The sequence below is a fragment of the Canis aureus genome, chromosome 13, assembly GCF_053574225.1.
Source record: "Canis aureus isolate CA01 chromosome 13, VMU_Caureus_v.1.0, whole genome shotgun sequence".
NCBI classification, from domain to species: domain Eukaryota; kingdom Metazoa; phylum Chordata; class Mammalia; order Carnivora; family Canidae; genus Canis; species Canis aureus.
Window position 1 is genome coordinate 50,412,167 of NC_135623.1, and position 22,163 is coordinate 50,434,329.

The following is a 22,163-nucleotide window of genomic DNA, read 5'->3' on the forward strand; positions in this document are numbered from 1 at the left end:
AAATCAGAATTGAGGAATACAGCCCTTGATAGAACAAATTGTTTTGGTCAGTGGGTAGTCTTTTGGCTTCAGGTTCTCCTATTACATACTGGAACAACCTAGAATTTTAAGATAATTTTTGGAATTATTTACTTTAATCATCATTCTGAGAAAATTGATATCTGTCATTAAGTCTAATACTGTAGAAGATTTTTTTTTTCTGTAGAAGATTTTTAAGTTCACTTTGACCTTAGTTGCATAATTGATGGCATTGTTAATTATCAAGACTTAGAAAAGCTGTAAAAGTGAACACAGTCTATATTTTATGATACCTTGATCTTTTAATTTTAATGCGATTAGCATAAAATTCATCTTGGCCGTATTATAAATTTCCAGAGAAATGCAGTTTTTATTTTTGTCCCTTAACATCATGGTCATAATCTTAATAATTTCCATTAGTAGCATCATTAATAGTCAAATATGACATGAAGTAATACTTGAGAGAAGAGTAAACATCTTTATTATGTGTTAGTTCTTCACATCAGCTCCTTCTATTCTGTTTTATTGGACTATACTAAGACACTGGTGTCAATATCAATTGTGGAGATCCTATATCATTTTTGTCCATCTGTCGTGTAGTTTCCCACATCCCCTTTGCTCTTTTTCCTCTTCCTAGCCATTCTTTTTGCATAAGAGCTTTCAGCTTGGTTTATCTAGTTTATTTTTTTCCCTTTAAATTGAATTAAATTTGGGGAAGGTTGAAATTTCTGGTATGACTACTATATAATTGTAAAAACTGAAGTAGTATGAAATTCTATTTGTTCAGGTCTTTTATGTTTTTCAGTTGTGGTTTGAAAGTTTTCCTCACATAGATGTATCTTTGTTAGTTGATTCCTAGATCTTTTTTATGACCATTGAAAATGGGTGTTTTTTCTTTCTTTATATAAATCTTCTGATTAGTAGTATATATGTAAAATTCTGTTTTTTCAATCTTACTAAATTATTTTCTTGCTTTCACTAGTTTTTCCAGTAGTTCCAGTTAATCGTATCTGAATGTAGTGATAATTTATGTTCTAATTTTTATGCCTATGACTCATTTCTCTTAACTAATTACATTGACTGTGCCATAATTTTGTTGATTTTTCTTTAATAGAAGAGCTGGATATTCTTACTTTCTTCGAATTATGGCAGATAAATTAACAAGAATTGCTATTGTCAACCATGACAAATGTAAACCTAAGAAATGTCGGCAGGAGTGCAAAAAGAGTTGCCCTGTGGTTCGAATGGGTAAGCTGTTCTATGGATAAGAGGTTTTTAAAAAAGTAAATTGGCTTTATAGTTCTGTAGGCATATGCCATTTTCCTATTAGTTTCTTTAAAACATGGAGCTAAGACCAGATTTTCTTCTAAATTTCTTTTACTGCTTTGTGACTAAATGATCCCATTTTTGTTAATGCTAGAATAACAGTATCCATATTTTTTAAAGTTCACTGACTATAAAATCAGTTTGTTACTGAGATTCTTACTGTTTTGGAAAAGTTCTATACTTTTCATGAAGAAAGAACTACCAATATATTTGTTTTTGATAGTATTCTAATTTTAAAAAGCAATAATAAATAACTTAGTAAGAATGGCTAATTCATGAGGCTTTGCTATATTTTCTAGATTAAGTAAATTTAAAACAATTCAGAATTATTGGTAGTCTTTAAGGGCTATGTTAAAGTAAGTGTACTAGTGAGGTGTAAGCTTTTTAAATCTTAAAAGAAACTTAGTCTACATGCTATTTAGAAATTCCATTATTAATATCCCTAATGCCAAGTTTAATTTCGTGTGTATATTGGATGACTACATAACTTTTTGGAGCTTCACTGAATTAGCTAATGTATTCTATTCCTCCTCTGGTGTACATTATCATTTCTAAGGCATATTTTGTGAATTAAATATTCAGGTCAGATAGCTTAAAAATAAAACTAGTTTATGGGCACCTACCTGGCTCAGTCAGAAGAGCATGTGATTCTTGAACTCAGGGTCATGAGCCTCACATTGGGGGTAGAGATTACTTAAATAAATAAACTTCAAAAAAAATTTAAAGTAAAACTGTTTAGGATTTGCCAAGTTTTATTTATGAGCATATTTTCTTCCCCGTTAGTAAATTAATATATATTAATTATGTTAAAATCCTCAAAAAGCACTGGTTTTTTAGGATATTATCTCAGTTGTATTTCTTTGTGTGGCCTTTGTTTTTGGAAATCTGCTTTTATATGAAGATTTGGAACCAGAATTACCTATATAACAATGTTCAGAAAATTCAAATGGCAGGGAAATAACTCTGTCTTTTCCTTTGCCAGGAAAATTATGCATAGAGGTTACACCCCAGAGCAAAATAGCATGGATTTCTGAAACCCTTTGTATTGGTTGTGGTATTTGTATTAAGGTAAGTGATATATTAATTTTGGGGTCAAATTTGGAACCTGAAGAAGTCAGAAAATTCTGAATACATTATAACTATTTTTAAAGAGGCAAAATATAAAGCAGTTTATTAAAAAAAGTAGATTTAGGAGGATGGTATTCTATCAGTAATCTAATATTGTTGCTTTTTGAATTAATTAAACCTCCCTATAAAAGTTATCCTTGCCGGGGATCCCTGGGTGGCTCAGCGGTTTGGCGCCTGCCTTTGGCCCAGGGCACGATCCTGGGGTGCCGGGATTGAGTCCCACGTCGGGCTCCCAGCATGGAGCCTGCTTCTCCCTCCTCCTGTGTCTCTGCCCCTCTCTCTCTCTCTCTCTCTCACGAATAAAAAAAAAAATAAATAAAAAAAAAATAAATCTTTAAAAAAAAAGTTATCCTTGCCATACTCAACTTTGGAAAGCCATTTCCAACAAAAATTAATTTCTCTTTTTTTTTGCACCATTTTATGAAAAGGACATTCTTCCCCATGTTTTTATAGGTACTTCTTAGAAATATAAATATAAAAAGTATGAGTCATATGACATACAATATTTTTGAGTCTGTATTTAATTGTAAATCACACATTTTAAATAGAAATGCATACAGCCAAAATTGTTTTAATTTAACCTGATCCTTAATGCTTCTGCTATATTATACATTCTTCTGTTGGAGTTATCACAGTAATTTTTCAAAATGCCTCAATTAGTTTTTGTTGCACTGAATAGTTTGGTTAGGGCTTTTGACCTTAAAATGATCACCAAAATTAGTTCATAAATGTTATTTAAGAACCAGTACATTTTATTCTTATTATAGGTATTTTTATTTGTAGATAATATTTTTATTTAGAAAGCAACTTTATCAGAGTATGGATACCACCCTGTTACTGATTCTAATAAGGCTTATGCGTATTGTACATTGGTTTCTGAATCCTTAGTTAAGTATCCAGAAAGACTTCATTGGTATCTGAAAGTGTTTTCCCTTGTTTTGAAAATATAATCAGGAAATACTCCTTCTAGCAAACATTTACGAATCTCTTATTATATGCCTATCAGTGTTGATGGTTCCAGAGATCTGATTTTGAATGATCTATTATCTTCTGCCCTGTTTTCTTCTTTACTGCTATAAAAAAGGGGATTCCAAAATTTGGAGAAATACACTTTTAGTGGCTGAAAACATACTGATGTGATGAATCTGTTTGGGGGTGGAGATATTAAATACCTTCTGAACACTAAGATACATTTTTACTTAAAACGTACCTTAGATGAAACAGTATGGATTTTTTTTTTGTAGATTTAAAGAAGTCTATATTACTTTGCAACCTGTAAATATTTTATGTACATTGGGAATAATAGAAAATTTCCGTAAATGGCAGTAACTGCACTGACAGAAAACTATCTTATGTAAAGAATTAATAGTTCTGGTTAGAGAGTGGTAATTACTTTGTTAGAATGTAAGATTTTTGTTCTTGTTTTTTAATTCTCTGTGTTCTTATAACTTATAAAATGAGAATTGACTGAAATCTTTGTATTCAAAGACTTTTGAATTGATCCCTTCAGCTCATTGAACATTTCTGCTCAACAAATCTCTAATCTGAGGTTATATTCTTTTGATGTACCTTTATATAGTTTTCTGGGAGGTTTTTCTAGTCACGGTGATGAGCTTCAGTAACCTTCTGGTTCTTGCCATTCTTGTACCTTAGACAGTTATGTGATTGATAATCAACTGTTATTTGAGTAAATTTTGCTGTGAGTTAATTTTTTTAATGTGAATTTACTCAATTAGAATATAAAGGGTTTTTTTTTTCATATGAGATGATTAAAACCCTCAATGGAAAGACTTTAATCGTCGGTCTGTGCAAATATTTTATGCTGTTAATGGAACACAAATAGACCCAAATAGACTTTTTCTACAAAGTAGAAAAGAAAGCATATGAAGATATGAAGAAGGAAGTAATGAGAAGGTATCTGTCATCAACTGAATATGGAATGACATACTCAGTAACCATGTTTTATCTTACTTCTTAGCCTCATCTAATAATGTTTAAAAGAAAAGTAGAGAAAAAAATACCCTACATTTTTGTAAGGTTTTTCAGTAAGTATTAAACCTATATTAAAGTCTAAAAGTATGCCAGTCACTAAGGGAGAAAACTAGTTAATATGATTCTTGCTTTCAAATAACTTAACTTTTATTTTTTTAAGTAAAAATAAATGAATCGATATTTTACATCTTTGTGAAATTCCCACATTTGGGTGTGAGTTTAAGTTTTTTGTTTTTTTTTTTCACACTCTGCACCCAATGTGGGGCTCAAACTCATGACCCCCAAGATCAAGAGTCACATACTCTCTTAACTGAGCCAGCCAGGTGCCCCATAATTCCCACATTTAGAAGATTGCTTATAAAAATATTCTTAACATATCTATTTTAGTTGTGTGTGTGTGTGTGTGTGTGTGTATATATATACACATACATATATATATACATACATACATTTTAAGATTTATTTTTTTTTTTTAAGATTTTATTTATTTATTCATAGAGACACACAGTAGAGAGAGAGAGGCAGAGACACAAGCAGAGGGAGAAGCAGGCTCCATGTAGGGGACTTGATCCCAGGTCTCCAGGATCCCACCTCGGGCTGCAGGCTGCACTAAACCGCTGCGCCACCGGGGCTGCCCTATTCATTTATTTTTGAGAGAGTACATGGGGGAAGAGAATCTCAAGCGGACCCCCTACTGAGCACAGAGCCTGACATAGGGCTTGATCCCACAACCCCGGGATCATGACCCAAGCCAAATCAAGAGTCTGATACTTATCTGACTGAGCCACCCAGGGGCCCAGTCATGTGTATATTTCTTTTCTTTTTTTTTTTTCATGTGTATATTTCTAAAAATTAACACATAATTCTTTACTTTAAATAACAGAAATGTCCCTTTGGCGCCTTATCAATTGTCAATTTACCAAGCAACTTGGAAAAAGAAACGACACATCGATATTGTGCCAATGCCTTCAAACTTCACAGGTATATTTTCAAGTTAACATTCCTCTTTACTTTGGTCAAAAGTAAAATACATTTGGAATTTTCAGAGAAATATAAAAATGGGAAAAGGTATTAACCATCCACTAAAGAAAGATGCAAAACTATAACATCATACAGAATCATTACTATATGTGTTGGTAGTTCATTCTGGCTAACGTTATAATTACCTGGGATTTCTTTTAAAAAACTAATAACTCAGTTTCAGCCCAGTTGAATTAGGTCATATCCCTAGATAATAGGGTCTAGACCTCAGTAAGTTGTAAGAGCTCCCAGGTGATTTGAATATGCAAGTGGGGTTGACATCACTATTGGTAATACCCCCGTTCCCAAAATAACTTTTAAAGGAACTTGTTCTCTCTTATATATCCATGAATCTCATCTACAGAGAATATTACTCTGAACTTGGACATACATTGTTAAATCACAGGAATTCTTCAAGGTTTTTAATCTGCAGAACACTGATAATTTGAATCTGGGAGTCTAGATTTAATTAATAAAAAGGTATTTCTCAACCTGCCAGCTTTAAAGAGCCTACTACAACAGGGAGAGTGAAGTGGGATATGTCTGGTTGATGTGGTACTTTTCTCCTTGTAAGTAAATGGCAGGCCAAAAAAAAAAAAAAGAAAAGAAAAGACAGTGTGAGGTTGCACCTGCTATGTAATTTTGTACCAAAGCATTTGGTTATACATTAAAACAACCTTCTATGCAAAGGAGAATTACTTTAGAATGGACTTGAATGAAAACTGAAAAATAAAATTTGGAGTAATACTGGTCATGGATGCATTTCTTTCTTTTTTTTTTTTTTAATAAATTTTATTATTTATTTGTTTGTTTATTTATTTATTTATTTATTTATGATAGTCACACACAGAGAGAAAGAGAGGCAGAGACATAGGCAGAGAGAGAAGCAGGCTCCATGCACCGGGAGCCCGACATGGGATTCGATCCCGGGTCTCCAGGATCACATCCTGGGCCAAAGGCAGGCGCCAAACCGCTGCGCCACCCAGGGATCCCCATGGATGCATTTCTAACAATTAACAATTTAGGTTAATCTTGGCTTTTTTGTTTTGTTTTGTTTTTCTCTAACAGCCAGTACTATCTGGCATATATCTCTTAGCTCATTAATGGATGTGTGTGGAGTGCAAGTGCATTAAAATACATGATTCTAATATTATGTAGCTTTTTTACCTAAGTCCAAGTTGTTTTATTTTTTTGTGTGTGTGTACTTATGACAGGTTGCCTATCCCTCGTCCAGGTGAAGTTTTGGGATTAGTTGGAACTAATGGAATTGGAAAGTCAACTGCTTTAAAAATTTTAGCAGGAAAGCAAAAGCCAAACCTTGGAAAATATGACGTATGTATACCACCTTATGAAAATGAATACTTAGGTCAGTTTTATGAGACTTTGAAGGAGAGTATATAATTTTTTTAATGTTCTTACTTTCAACATTAGTAATTAATGCTGAGAAACTATATATAGATTAAACTTCTTTTTAACTAGGATCTGTTAATGCTACTTAACTGACAAATCTGAGTTTCCTTAAACTATTTTAGAAGTTTTAAAGTACAGATGATTCTATTTGGATATAGAATTGGCCCCTTGAACAATGCAGGTGTTCGAGCTGCTGACACCCTCACGTACAGTAAAAAATTTGTATATAACTTGACTTCCCAAAAACTTAACTATTAATAGTCTACTGTTGACCAAAAGCTTTAGCAAGAACATAAACAGTTACATATTTTGTGTATTATGTATTGTATCCTTACAGTAAAGTAAGCTGAAGAAAAGATAATGTTACAGAGTAAATCCTAAGGAAGAAAAAATATGTTTACAGTACTTGAATTAAAAAAACAATTTACCCATGTTGTTGTTCAGGACTTCAACTGTAGAAGTCATCTTTTTTGCATTATTATGTATTGTTAAATTCAGATCATTGTATTTCTAGGATCCACCTGATTGGCAAGAAATTTTGACTTACTTCCGTGGATCGGAATTGCAAAATTATTTTACCAAGATTCTAGAAGATGACTTAAAAGCCATTATCAAACCTCAGTATGTAGACCAGATTCCAAAGGCTGCAAAGGTCAGTTGCTCTTTAGGAGGAAATTTATATATTATAGGTATTTGTGGAGGTGTATTAAACTAAACTTGTTTTCCTTTGTAACTCATTTTAATATTGAAGAAAAGTAGTAGTTAACTATTTCTGGTATATTATGACAGGGGACAGTGGGGTCTATTTTGGACCGAAAGGATGAAACAAAGACACAAGCAATTGTATGTCAGCAGCTTGGTAAGTTGAACCTGAACTTGATTCAATTGGCCCTGAACTTGACTTATAAAGACGGACACCTTTTTTATGGATTGCTGAAATAAATGGGAAAATCTCTAATTGTTGTATTTAAGTTCTGTGTTAACACGATATTTCAACTGAAATATCATTCACACCCAGAATGATTTTGCCTAGAAGAGGTAAAATAAAACAACATTGAACACAATGCCTCTATGTTCTTTGTAGATTTAACCCATCTAAAAGAACGAAATGTTGAAGATCTTTCAGGAGGAGAGTTGCAGAGATTTGCTTGTGCTGTCGTTTGCATACAGAAAGCTGATATGTAGGTTGTTTTATACCTTTTGTATATCATAATCCTTATGTTAGAGTCTTCATTTGTAATACTGCTAATAAAGCAGTGCATTTGAGAGAAATTAAAAAGAAATAATATCTGAGGTTCTGCTTTTGAGGTAAGATATGGAAACAGTTGTCCACATTTCAATTCTGGCATCCAATGGACTTTTCCACAAAATATTCTATAATTCTGTGCAATGCCCTCCTTTTCAAAAACTCTTACTTGTTTTAATGCAACTGACATCAGCTAACAAAGAGAAACATCCCTAAATTACGTCAGACTATATTGGAATATTTTTCATGAGGAGATAATAATTTGTAAGTTACCCTAAGCTGAGAGTCTCTCCCCAGACTTGATATGCAGCTCTGCTTCCAAAATTTTTTTTCTTCTTTTTAATTCTGAACAGAATACAGAAGTTCTTACCCTTAGGCAATGGGCTCCTCATGAGTGTAAGAGGAGATTATTGTTTTGGTTAAGTCAGAAACTGTGTTACAGGGATTTAAAATATCACGTAAGAGAAAATTATATTTGTCTTGCAAATTACTATATTTGCTTTTCTTTTTCATAGTTTCATGTTTGATGAACCTTCTAGTTACCTAGATGTCAAGCAGCGTTTAAAGGCTGCTATCACTATACGATCTCTAATAAATCCAGATAGGTAAGTACAGATTTGGTATATATCTATATTATTTGTTTGGGAGTTTTACACAAACTTCTGGAGATTAAACACTGGGATCATCAATGTCCTATACATATGTATGTTTTCTATTTTGGTTATTTAGAGCAAGCAGTTAAAATTACTATCTTCTATCTAGAATAGAGGTTCTTAATACAAGATTTACTTACTACCATGCCTGTGTCCAGGTAATACTCTGGGGATACTCTGAAATGATACGAAAGTTTTGGCATCTATGTATTGATTTCTGGAAGGCAGATCCTTAGCTTTTACCAGATCCTCAAGTGGATATGTCACTCAAACACACAAAATTTAGAACATTATAAGGATCACCAGAGTAATTCTGGTTGTTCAGGGTGTTACTGAACTCCAGAGATCTCTTAACCTGTTAAATAATCACAGCCACCCTGTGTTTATGGGGTGCTTTTGTAATTTGTAGAATTTTTAAATCCATTCTTTTATTTGAGCCTCATAGTCTTTAGGTAGTATTCCCATTTTGTAGATGAAGAAGTTTAAGGTCAGAAAAAGTAGTTATCTGTTCTAGGTTACAAATCTACTGCATGGCAGAGCTATAGCCAAAACCCACGGATCATGTTGTATGTAGCATTTTCTATGCCCCTCCTTAGTAACTGATTTAATGCATAGCCAAAATAATAAGAATGTAGGAGAAATCCCTAGGGATCAAAACCAAAGAGAAAACTATACATTAAAGAGAAAAGACCAGGAAACAGATTTTTCTGGGGGATATTATTCATCTGTAATGGGTCTGGGGCTTTAACAACCACTTGTGAGCAGAATACAAAGCCTTATATTTGATTATCACATATAAAATGCCAGGACTCTCAAATAACTGTTTTCTCAGCAAAAGGCAAGCATGTGAAGATGTCAAGAGTGGAGGGATGGCTCCCCTTCAAATATATTCATTTATTATAAGCTTACATGGATATGGAATTAAAATTTATAAATCTATATAAACGGGAATCTAAACTCTTCACGGTAAGAAAGTAATAAAAAGAGGGTCCTAGAATCATTAGTCCTATGATACCTAGCAGAAGCAAATATAAAAGCACTCTGCAGAGATAACACCTTTAACCCTGGTCACACGATTCCCACAAGAAAAACTCATGATCCAAATGATGAAACCTTCTGCAAATGAATCAGTAGACACAACAGACAACAGGATTAGACCTTCAGGAATGTCTCAGGTGACATTCTCAAAGAAACGGCAAAATAATAGTATCTAAAATAAAAACAAAAGGATACAAAATTCTAAGAATATGGTACCACAAAAAGGCAATAGGTAAGTGTTCAAAAACCCAAACAGCTTTAGAAAGTATAGCTGTGACATTAGAAATTCACTGGACAGCTTGGGCAGGTTAAGGACAGTAGAAAAGAAAAAAGAAAGAAAAAAAAAAGGACAGTAGAAAAGAGCATTAGAAACCTGAAAAGTGGCCAGCCCCAGTGGACAGCCCCAGTGGTCCAGCGGTTTAGCACCACCTTCAGCCTGGGGTGTGATCGTGGAGACCCGGGATCGAGTTCCATGTCAGGCTCCCTGCATGGAGCCTGCTTCTCCTTTTGTCTGTGTCTCTGCCTGTCTCTCTTTGTGTCTGTCATGAATAAATAAGTAAAATCTTAAAAAGAAAAAAAAGAAAAACCTGAAAACTTGATTTGTGTAAATTACCAGAATGCAGCAGAGATTGAAATTGAACTCAGATTGAGTGCAGAAGGGAAGTTTAGAGAATAGAATGAGGAGAAATTTACATATATTTTAATAGGGGTCTGAAAAATAAAGCCCTGACAAGGCTGAGAAGTTTTCTGAAGTGAAAAATTTGACTCCTTAGATTCTTAAAGGAAATAGTGATCCACATATATACTTTTTTTTAAAGATTTTATTTATTTATTCATGAGAGACACACAGAGAGAGAGAGAGAGAGGCAGAAACACAGGCAGAGGGAGAAGCAGGCTTCCTGCATTGTTTCTGCCTCTCTCTCTCTCTGTGTGTGTCTCTCATGAATAAATAAATAAAATCTTTAAAGAAAAAAAAAAGAAACTTAAAATATCCGTGATAAAGACACAATCTTAGTTGAGCCAAATATTTTTACTTCATATATAGGCCTGGGCATTATGATAGACTCTTTGAAGAATATAAGAATATATTCAAAGACTTCATAATCTGGTAAAGAGAAGAATATACAAGCAGTCAAGTCAGTATTTCCCAACCTTACTCCCTTTTTATAAAATATTTTTATGTTCCCTTATTATGAAAGTCACAGATAACATCTACTTACACACATTATTTTTTTTTTTTTTAATAAAGAACTAAAAGGAAAGTAATTTACAACCAGGTGACATAATCTTACTATGTAAAATGTTCAGGGAGTGTCCAGGTGGCTCAGTCAGTTAAGCATCAGACTGTTGTGTTGGTTTCAGCTCAGGTCATGATTTCAGAGTCATAGGTAGGATTGAGGCCCACATCGAGCTACACACTAAGCACAGAGTCTGCTAAGATTCTCTCCATCTCCCCCATTCCAACTCTCACATGCACGTACTCTCTCTACAATAATATGAATAAATCTTTAAAAATAAAATATTCAGGCAGCCTGGGTGGCTCAGCGATTTAGCGCCACCTTCAGTCCAGGGTGTGATCCTGGAGACCCGGAATCGAGTCCCATGTCAGGCTTCCTGCATGGAGCCTGTTTCTCCCTCTGCCTGTGTCTCTGCTTCTCTCTCTCTCTCTCTCTGTCTCTCATGAATAAATAAAATCTTTTAAAAAATAAATAAAAATAAAAAATGTTCAGGCAAATCACTACGAATTCTGTATTTTGAGAGATTGTAATAGGGATAACATGTCAAAACAGATTGACAAAGAAAATGAGTTAGACGTTTTTACAACTGTTTTGCGTCTTATTTATAGATAAAGGGTTAAAATGATCTCTTTGTAAGTGATACAGTTATAAAAAAAAAACAAGTATAGGCATCCTGAAATTCTGTGACATGTCAAGGCAATGTTCAGTCTTGATGCTATAAAAAGATTTTGAAGAGCATATCCTTAAAATAAAGAAATAGAGAATGGATTGTAGAAAGGACACTAATACACAAGATTTTTTAGCATTTGACCTCTAAGGACATCTTTGGTAAGATAAAAAACCAATAGGTGACTCAAAACGAATCATACGAATTTCACAGCATAGATTTCTCATCATGCAGCAGTTCCTCAGAAGATACAGTGGCTCACCTAAATTGTTTTTTACATTTTGGAATTCTGTGTAAGCTCCATTTAAAAGTAGCAATATCAGAAGGTTTGACCTGTTTTTTTTCCCTTTTCAAAGCTAATTAAAAGCCCCTAAATGGTATACTATGCTGCCTTATACTGAGTCTTGAAGATTTTAATGGTAAAAAGAAATAGTTATTCCAGATAATGGAACATTGCCAACAAAGACACCAAGGCAAGGATGAGTATTGGCTCACTTGAGTGATTTGCTGTTGTTGTTTTTTTGGGGGTTTTGTTGTTGTTGTTGTTTTCTTAAGATTTTATTTATTTATGAGAGAGAGGGGCAGAAACATAGGCAGAGGGAGAGGCAGGCTCTGTGCAGGGAACCCGATGCGGAACTCGATCCCAGGACTCGATCCCGGGACTCCAGGATCATGCCCTGAGCCGAAGGCAGATACTCAACCATTGAGCCACCCAGGCGTCCCTGATTTGCCGTTTTAATTGATGCTTCTTCAGTATGGTAGAAAACATTTCCTCTTAATATTTTCTTTTCATAATTAGACTTGCCCTTATTTTTTTTTTCCTTTTACCACCTGATACCTAAATTGCTGTGATACCTTCCTTTAAAAAGTCTATGGTTCTTTCTTCTTGCCAGAGTAGTCTTTCTGAAGTGATATTTTTTCTTATTTTTCTCTTATTTTAGAACTGTGCTGTACCCTCTAGCCATACATTGCTATTTTAATTTTAATTGAAATAAAGATTTATTCCTTCAGTCAGACTTACCCACATTCCACGTGTTCCACATCCCAAGGAGCTACTTGCTACCATATATGGACACTAGAACATTTTCACAACCATAGAAAGTTCTACTGGACAATGCTATTTAAGAACCTACCATTAAAAAAAAAAAAGAACCTACCATTTTCCTTCATTGTCAGCATAAGTCCAAGTTCTTTTGTCATTCAACAGCTTTGTTAAACATATTCTTAGTACATATCACAAGATTAAAAGCCATAGAGGTGCTAAATGTGTTATATAGTCTAACTTCATAAAATTGAGAAACAGGTTATAGAAGTACTCAAAAATAATAAAATCCAAGTATCTTTTCATAGTTACAGGGGGTCAAGTGTTTGGGAAAGTTGATTTGCGTATTAGGAGGAGTGTTCTATAGGTTGAAATTGTGATGGATCTTAAAAGTGTTGAGTAAGATTTCAGCAGGTGAGGATTTAGACAGGAGACCATTTAGGAGAAGGAACAATCCCTTAGACACAGGGAAATGGAAAAGTGGATTATTCAGGAAACAATGAAAGATCCATTTTTCAGTGTATCTTAGATATTCATGAAGAAAAATAGTACCTGAAGTTTTGGAAAGTCTTGAAAGAAAGTCTCAGGATGTTAGTTTATTTGCAACTGAGAGCCATATCTGGGAACCTGAAAAAGATGAGGTTTGTTAAAAGTCTATAGCAATATTGAAAGAAATCTGAGAGCCTGAACTAGAATCTAGGCAGAAAAGGAAAGGATGAAATAAATACACATGTTGAGAAATTCGAGTTGACAGACTTGACAATTTAAGCAGTATATCATTGGGAATAAAATTAGCTTTTTTAACAGGAGTGATGATTCCATTAATACAAATATGGAGATTTTTTATTTGTATAGGAAACTAAGTTGGAATTTGAGGTGTCTGTAGGACATTGCTTTTTTAACATTTTGAACCAACTTGAATAGGAATAAAGTGCTACATAAAAGTGTCATAACTTTTGTTTGCCTGATATTTGTACCATAGCAATACTGTGTTCTTACCACTTCAAAAGTCATGTCATAATCTCCCACTTATAAAGTTCTTCAGTACACACCTGTTTCCTTTCTGATCTTCACTGGATTTTATATCTAAACATATTTGGCTGTGTAGGTTTTTTGGTAATGTTTCATGTCTATTCAGTTTTTTCCCGAGATAAATTGAAAATTCCCAGATTAAGTGTTCCGTTGTGTTCTCTATATCCCCTACTACAGCTGACATACAGGACAGGACAACTAGAAAGGCTTAATGTATAGGATGAATAGCATAATAAAGAGTTTAGGCTACATCAGATTAAAAAAACCTATTGTAATTGTTTCTGCTTGGTAAAGTGTATTTTAAAATGTGTTCTTGATTGACAAAACACATTTATTTCACGTATTCATAAGTTGTTTCCTGTTAATTTTTTCCTCTTCCTTTTAGTGTAGGAAAACAATTTGAAACAAAAGACTGATAATGAGTCTTACTTTAAAGAATATGTTTTAAGGCTTTGTTTAATACGGTCTCTACATTTATTTTTTTTTAACGTTTCTATATTCCTTGACATTTACACTGTTCTGTGTAAGAGTTTAAATTGTAATTAAATATAATTTTAATTTCATTATGTTATGTTACATTTAAAAATAAAAATCTATATTGATTTGCAGATATATCATTGTGGTGGAGCATGATCTAAGTGTATTAGACTATCTCTCTGACTTCATCTGCTGTTTATATGGCGTACCAAGTGCTTATGGTGTTGTCACTATGCCTTTTAGTGTAAGAGAAGGTAACTTGAAAAACTATTTCCACAATGCTGTATTCTCTTTCACTCTAATGCTTAGAAAATGTATTATTGTTGATATTAAGTAGTTACATGTTGCTCTGATATTTATCTAAAACTCCGATCTGCCAAACCGCTGAGCCACCCAGGGATCCCCTTAATGGAATTTAATCACTCAACAGAATGTATATATAGGAGGTTATAGCCATCGGTTGTTATTCAAAACATTTCATGTTGGAGAATTTTCAATTGGAAGGGGTAGAAATGCTTTTTCAGTTTCACTCTTTGCGATCTTAAAATTTTTATTAGATTTTGGCTTCGATAGCATCATTATAGTATTTGTCATCTTTATCTTTGAAAGGCCAATACCAGTAGTAAAACTCCTATAATTGATTTAGTGCTCATCTTGGTTTCATGTTTCAAATTTATCTGTAATCTAGATCTTAAGTTTGTAGTAGATTGTCTAAAAACTTCATAAGATAGTTTAATAAGCATATTAAAATATGAAAGTTTAGTAAGTAATCAAGTCTAATTAAATAGCTTAGTAAGTGTATTTTCATTTATTTCTTCTACTTTCAGGAAAGAGGGACTCTCTGGCCTCTCTTTTCCATGTCTCTTATCTACCTAATAAGTTAGGCAAAAAATAATAATAATAATCTACCACTAAATGGCTCTGGAAACAAATGTCAGTGCATTCTCTACCTGGTATGCCTTTTTCCTTTTAATTTTTTTGCATTTCCTTCCATTGATTCTCTCCTTTTTTACTTTATACTTCATCTCTCCAGCTGTGCCTTCAGCTGACAATCTAGAACAATTAGGAACATCCAAAAGGACTACCTAGTTCATACTTTGAAAAAATACCATATTTTAGAAGAATAATTATTTGTGTTGTCTTCAGATTGGGCAGGCTCCCTTTTTTTTTTTTTAAAGCAGTCTCTTCAAAGAGATCATTTCTGATATACCTAAGAAGCTTTTGGAAAAAGACATTTATATTGTGTCATACACTTGCATAAAAAGGCAGTGGTAGCTTTTCAGTTTATAAAGAATACATAAAATGTTTATGTTAAGATAATAGAATTGCTATCACCTACTTGTACATTTGAGATAAATAGATGCATATGTTAAGGAAAAAGTTGTGAGATTGCCCAGTTTTCTTTCCAGTAGTCTTAAGAGATGATAACAGGAACAATTATTAAATTTTTTGTTCTTCTCAATTAGCAAGCATTTGTTGAGTACCTACTCTATAGCATTTGGTAGGTCCAGAATTGCACTGATAATGATGTAGGCTGCTGGCATTCACTCTTCACAGTACTAGTTATAAATGCCATGTCTAAAAGCTGTATCATTTAAGAAATGGTTCCTGGTGAAGTTTTTGAGGTTCCTCATCTGTTAAAATAATTCAGGTAAACTGAGCTTACTTTCTGCTTCCCATTAATATACTGAAATTAATGTGTCACATATATGTAAAGGCTCTCCTTGAACTGTAAAGGCAGTTATACCTTGAACTATTTTAAATTGACAAACACAGTAGAAATGGAAGGACTGGTTTGTTAATGGTTTTTTTGCACAGTCACACTTTTCTGAGCCTCATTCCCTTACCTGATGAATTAGGTATCTGGATTAAATAGCCACTAAGGTTTCCTTCAAGTTTATGTTCCTATTTAATTTTTGGTTTTAATTTTTTTAACCTCCTATTTGTAATTTTTAAATAGCTGTAAGTTAAAAAAAAATATGCTGCTTTTGGCAGAATAAGTTTGTCTATTCATTTGTTCTTTCCACAAATAATGAATATCTGTGTTCTAGGCTGAGGCTGTAGACCCCCTGATATGGCTCTCAATTCCAAAGGAGGCGAGTAGCATCCTTAGGCTTTCTTTTAAGACCTTGGCCAGGCTTGAGCTTTTTTTTACTATCTTAAATATAGGAAACACTGAAAACATCTTTTCATTTTTCCCAAATAATCCACTTTTTCATTTCTGCATCTGCCATTGTGGATCTTAGCAGTTTTAGTATAGAGGGATTATCATGTATGTTTTCTTTCAGTTACTAAAGTCTGTTTAGATAATGATGTTTATTTTTGTATAGGGAAGCCAAAAAATATTAAATGAGGTCAGTTTATTCCTATAAATGTATTACAAACCTGCAAAATTAATCTGAAAAAAATGGAATATATATTATGACTTCAGTTTGTGATACCTAGCTCTCATGTGAAAATGCATACTCCTAAAAAAATTATTCCTCGAACTATCATTTTATGTCGCTCTGAAAAGATCCCATTTTTACCTTTGTCATTTTTTCAGAAAAATTGTAAGTTTTGATTTTAAAATACAGAAATGGCACCATATTCTTTTGCGTAAAACCTGATGGAAAAAATCTTATAAAAATCACATTAAAAATCATATCATATTGAAAAGTTATTGCTTTGTGTATGTAGGCACATATATTTGCAAAAGTTATTTCAACTTGAATTAGATACCTAAAACACCAATGTTGTCATTGCATGCTACCACAAATCCACAGAAATTTGAAATCTATGCTTAGATTGCTCTCAAAATAATTTCTTGCTGTGGAGAAAGACTGGTCTTTAATTGATCTTTACTAATCTTTTATCAATGACTTTCCACCAGGCATAAACATTTTTTTGGATGGCTACGTTCCAACAGAAAACTTGAGATTCAGAGATGCCTCACTTGTTTTTAAAGTGGCTGAGACAGCAAATGAGGAAGAAGTTAAAAAGATGTGTATGTATAAATATCCTGGAATGAAGAAAAAGATGGGAGAGTTTGAGCTAGCAATTGTAGCTGGAGAATTTACAGATTCTGAAATCATGGTGATGTTGGGGGAAAATGGTAAGTTTTCCTTTATTACATTTGAAAGTCTCTTCTGGGGGATCCCTGGGTGGCGCAGCGGTTTGGCGCCTGCCTTTGGCCCAGGGCGCGATCCTGGAGACCCGGGATCGAATCCCACATCGGGCTCCCGGTGCATGGAGCCTGCTTCTCCCTCTGCCTGTGTCTCTGCCTCTCTCTCTCTCTGTGACAATCATAAATAAATAAAAATTTAAAAAAGAAAAAAAAAAAGAGTCTCTTCTGTTTATCCAATAACTTAGTTATTCCATGAAAACTTTGACTCAGATGTAGGTCTGGGAGCTAGAATGAATCCATACATTTCCTCAGTGTAGTTCACATTTTGTGACAGTGTATGATTTCCTGTTATTGCCATTCAGTCAAGTATATCTTTTGTTTCATAATCTGGGGTGAAAATAAGATTTTTTTTTTCTAAACTAGTTTTTCTTTATATAAATTGATACGGCATTTATTCGTTTTAGAAAAAACGGATGAGAAAGGGAAGGATAAGTTAGGTAATGCAAAAACAATCCAGTTTAATTTTTTTTTCTTGCATTTCTCCATTTGCGCTCTCATTATTTTAAATTCAGGCTAGTCTGTCTTTGTAAATAGTTGTATTACCTGAATTTTCAATATTAGATTGCTGTAATAAACAGCTATGAGTTGAATTTGAGTACCAAATGACTGGTATTGCTTTCAAGATTTAAAAAAAAAAAAAAAAGATTTTAATTCTATACTTAGAGCTTATTAAATCTATAGAAATTCTCTAGGAAGATTTTACAATGTAACAGGCTTTAGCTTAATGGAAGAATTTTGAACTGGGTTGCATTTGACTTAAATATTTCATGTAAACGGACTTTATAAGGATGGCATCAATTGTAACAGTACTATATTACTCAACAATAAATTGTATTGGTATTTTAGCTAACTAAGTGTTCTAAAAGCTAACCCAAGATTTGTATTTTATAGACCTACCTTTATTTTAAAGTGGTTATTAATAAGATTTATTATTCTTTACTATTCCTAATTAGTTTCAAATGATACTTCAGAGGTGAACTATGAAAGTTTTAAGTATTTTTCTGTATAACTTTTAAAATTTAGTAGTGTCAGTGTGTATCTCTAAAACTAATTTTTAGTAGTGCACATAGTGATTTCCTGTAAATGTGAAACATCTTTCAAGTTCATTTGTTGTATATCGTGTTGGCAGGTACTGGCAAAACAACATTTATCAGAATGCTTGCTGGAAGACTTAAACCTGATGAAGGAGGTACTGTTGTATGTTGTTGAATGTTTTTACTCTGTCCCATATAGGAAACTTTGAATATAATGAGTAATTTCCACTGTCTTCTTTATTTGCATTATTTTGCAGGCGAAGTACCTGTTCTAAATGTCAGTTATAAGCCACAGAAAATCAGTCCCAAATCAACTGTGAGTTATTATTCTGTTACTTGGTTATTAAAATGAAAGTTTATACACATAACACACAAAGCACACGTGTAGCTTTAATCTTTCACCGTATCAAAATTCTTCTCCAAATTAGTTTCTGTATAGTTTTACCAAAAGTGGCTAAGGAAGAGTATTAAGATGTCAGTCCTTGATTCATTTCCAGTGTTAGGAAATGCCTTTAACTTTATTCACCATCTTTTTCCAAAACAGAAACCTAAGGAGGGGGCACCTGGCTGGCTCAAGTTGTTGGAGCTTGTGACTGTTTATCTTGGGGTCTTAAGTTCAAGCCTTATGTTGGGTGTAGAGCTTACTTTAAAAAAAAGAGGGGGGGGGATCCCTGGGTGGCGCAGCGGTTTGGCGCCTGCCTTTGGCCCAGGGCGCGATCCTGGAGACCCGGGATCGAATCCCACATCGGGCTCCCGGCCTGCTTCTCCCTCTGCCTCTCTCTCTCTGTGACTATCATAAATAAATAAAAATTTTTAAAAAAATTATAAAAAAAAAACCATCAGCAACAACTTAATGTGTTTTGTGCTGCAGATAACACCAGCAAAAAAAAGTAAAAGGCCACGTACAAGACAGAATACATTTGCAAATTATTTATTTAATAATTGCTTATCTCTAGAATATACAAAGAACAGTTACAACTCTGTTTAAAAACAGGCAAAGGATTTGAATAGATTTTTTTTTTTCAAAGAAAATGTACAAATGGCCAAATAAGCACATGTAAAGATGCTCAGCACCATTAGTCATTAGGGAAATGCAAATCAGAACTACAGTGAGATTTTGTACACCCACTAGGATGACTTTAAAAAGTAGTAACAAGTATTGGTGTGGATGTGGATAAATTGGAACCTCCTATTGCTGATGGGAATGTAAAATGGTAGAGCCAATAAAAAAAAAACCTGTCAGTTCCTTGTATGGTTAACATAGAGTTACATATGAACCGCATTTCCACTCCTAGATACATACCAAGGAGAAATGAAGACCTGTCTCAGAGCACAAATTTGACACAAATGTGTTATTCATAATAGCCAGAAAGTGGAAGAAAACAAACTCAATGTCCATCAACTGGTAAATTGATAACACAGTATAGTATATCAATGAAATTGAATGCCATCGGTCATTAAAAATACTGATAAATGTTAAAATATGAACCTTTAAAACATTAGGAAGTTAACCTCCTTTGGTTCTAGAAGTGTTGTAATAAATTTCTTAACTATAGTATTTGCCCTTAGTACCACTTTATTCACCTATATGAGATAGCTTAGCTTAAAATAAAAGTTTTATTATTGACCCTTTGTATAAGCTTAGCTTTTAAGTTCTGACTCTGCCCTCCTTAAATATCAAGCAAAAGACATCTTAAGTTCTTCACTGTTACATTATGCATTTTGTTATCTTACTCATTGCCAAAGAGAAATTGATAACCACACTGACCTTGAGAATTATTCCTAGTCTCAAATGATATCTTTCTTGAAACAGTCATCATTTACTACTTTTAGAGTTAAGTTGTTTTTTTTTTGTTTGTTTGTTTTTTTACTTATTGGACATGATGGGTTTTTTAATATAAAAATTTCAGAACATGCCACAGACAATAAGCATAAAAATACTATCCTATCTGTGGGTGGCAAATTCATCTATTTTTGCTCTGGAGCTTAACTTTGTCAAGATTCATAATTAGGGGAGTTCTGTACTGAAATAAAATTTCAATACTTTTTTTTTTCACTAACCACAGGGAAGTGTTCGACAGTTGCTACATGAAAAGATAAGAGATGCTTACACTCATCCACAATTTGTGACTGATGTAATGAAGCCTCTACAAATTGAGAACATCATCGATCAAGAAGTACATATTCTGATTTTTGTCATTTTATTATTTAAACTTTGGGTGGCTCTACATAGTTCGCTAAAATTCTTCTCCAAATAGGGATCCCTGGGTGGCTCAGCGGGTTTGGTGTCTGCCTTCGGCCGAGGGCATAATCCTGGAGTCCCGGGATCGGGTCCTGTGTTGGGCTCCCTACGTGGAGCCTGCTTCTCCCTCTGCCTGTGTCTCTGCCTCTGTCTCTCTCTCTCTCTCTCTGTGTCTCATGAATAAATAAATAAAATCTTTAAAAAATAATAAACACACTTCAAATAGGTGCAGACGTTATCTGGTGGTGAACTGCAGCGAGTGGCTTTAGCACTTTGTTTGGGCAAGCCTGCTGATGTCTATTTAATTGATGAACCATCTGCATATTTGGATTCTGAGCAAAGATTGATGGCAGCTCGAGTTGTCAAACGGTAATGTATTGCTTTTAATTATGTGTACCAGTATGCAATGGTGCTTAATACAGCATTTGAATATTTGATAATATAAAACTGGAAACATTTTCAAAATCATATATTTTAGTTTCATACTCCATGCTAAGAAGACAGCCTTTGTTGTGGAACATGACTTCATTATGGCCACCTATCTAGCAGATCGAGTCATCGTTTTTGATGGTATTCCATCTAAGAACACGGTTGCAAACAGGTAAAACTATCTTCTGAAACATTCAGAAGTCCTTATAAGTTCTAACTCCTTATAAGTTCTAACAATCAGAAAATTATTAGTCAAAACTTCGCAATAAGCTTATAAACATTAATGATACCATTTTATTTTTAAAGGAAAGAAGTAGCCAGAAATTCTAGGAATGATTGTGTGACTCACAGGATTATTAATGTTGAATACTAGAAGGGACTGGGTAGACTAGTGTTCAGACTGTAGTATAGAACTCCTGACCCAGGGGAATAAGCATGCAGAGATCTGGGCTGCTTGCCTTTTCTTCCAAGTTAACTTTTGTCTGCTTAATTATTTGGATTTTCAAAACAGGTTAGGATTTTGATTCCCTGGAAACCACTGATGTTATATACAGCAGATAAAACAGGATGCACATAGGTTACATGATTTGCCCAACTTAGACTGCTAGTGGTAATGTTCACAGTGGACCCCAAATATCTGGTATTGATCTATAGCAGAGTCAAAATGAATGATTTTACTGTTCCCCTTTTTTTCTCTAATTTTACCTTATTGGCTTGATAGCACTTGTGATATAGAGAAGCCTAACATGTAAATCAGTTTATGAGAAATTTCTTAAACTTTTTAGCGTTAGAACCTTACATTAGGTTGAAACATACGGAATTACTGAAATGCAGCCGTCTTTTTCTTGTCAAAATAGCAATTGCATGTGAGTCCAACCTGTTTTCTGATAATAGGGAGGAATGGAATTCCTATTTGAATAATTCATCCAAAAAATAAAGAACTTTACTGAGCTTCTTCCCAAAATTCCTTTGTTTTCATTTTAAATTTACTTACCAATTGAGAAT

At 33.7% G+C, this 22,163-nt stretch overlaps 1 protein-coding gene across 3 annotated transcripts in view; it reads left to right on the forward strand.

Moving 5' to 3' along the window:
• The window catches only part of ABCE1 (ATP binding cassette subfamily E member 1), a 31,703-nt gene that overhangs the window by 5,399 nt on the left and 4,141 nt on the right, over positions 1–22,163 (forward strand). For all 3 annotated transcript variants that reach the window (XM_077846163.1, XM_077846164.1, XM_077846165.1), the window contains exons 2-16: positions 1,133–1,266; positions 2,327–2,412; positions 5,348–5,445; positions 6,699–6,816; positions 7,409–7,546; positions 7,684–7,753; positions 7,979–8,075; positions 8,656–8,745; positions 14,420–14,541; positions 17,160–17,381; positions 18,583–18,642; positions 18,745–18,803; positions 20,554–20,664; positions 20,956–21,098; positions 21,208–21,330. In XM_077846163.1, coding sequence (XP_077702289.1) covers positions 1,164–1,266; positions 2,327–2,412; positions 5,348–5,445; positions 6,699–6,816; positions 7,409–7,546; positions 7,684–7,753; positions 7,979–8,075; positions 8,656–8,745; positions 14,420–14,541; positions 17,160–17,381; positions 18,583–18,642; positions 18,745–18,803; positions 20,554–20,664; positions 20,956–21,098; positions 21,208–21,330 — 1,640 coding nt within the window. In that variant the 5' untranslated portion in view covers positions 1,133–1,163. The remainder of the gene's footprint in view (positions 1–1,132; positions 1,267–2,326; positions 2,413–5,347; positions 5,446–6,698; positions 6,817–7,408; positions 7,547–7,683; positions 7,754–7,978; positions 8,076–8,655; positions 8,746–14,419; positions 14,542–17,159; positions 17,382–18,582; positions 18,643–18,744; positions 18,804–20,553; positions 20,665–20,955; positions 21,099–21,207; positions 21,331–22,163) is intronic.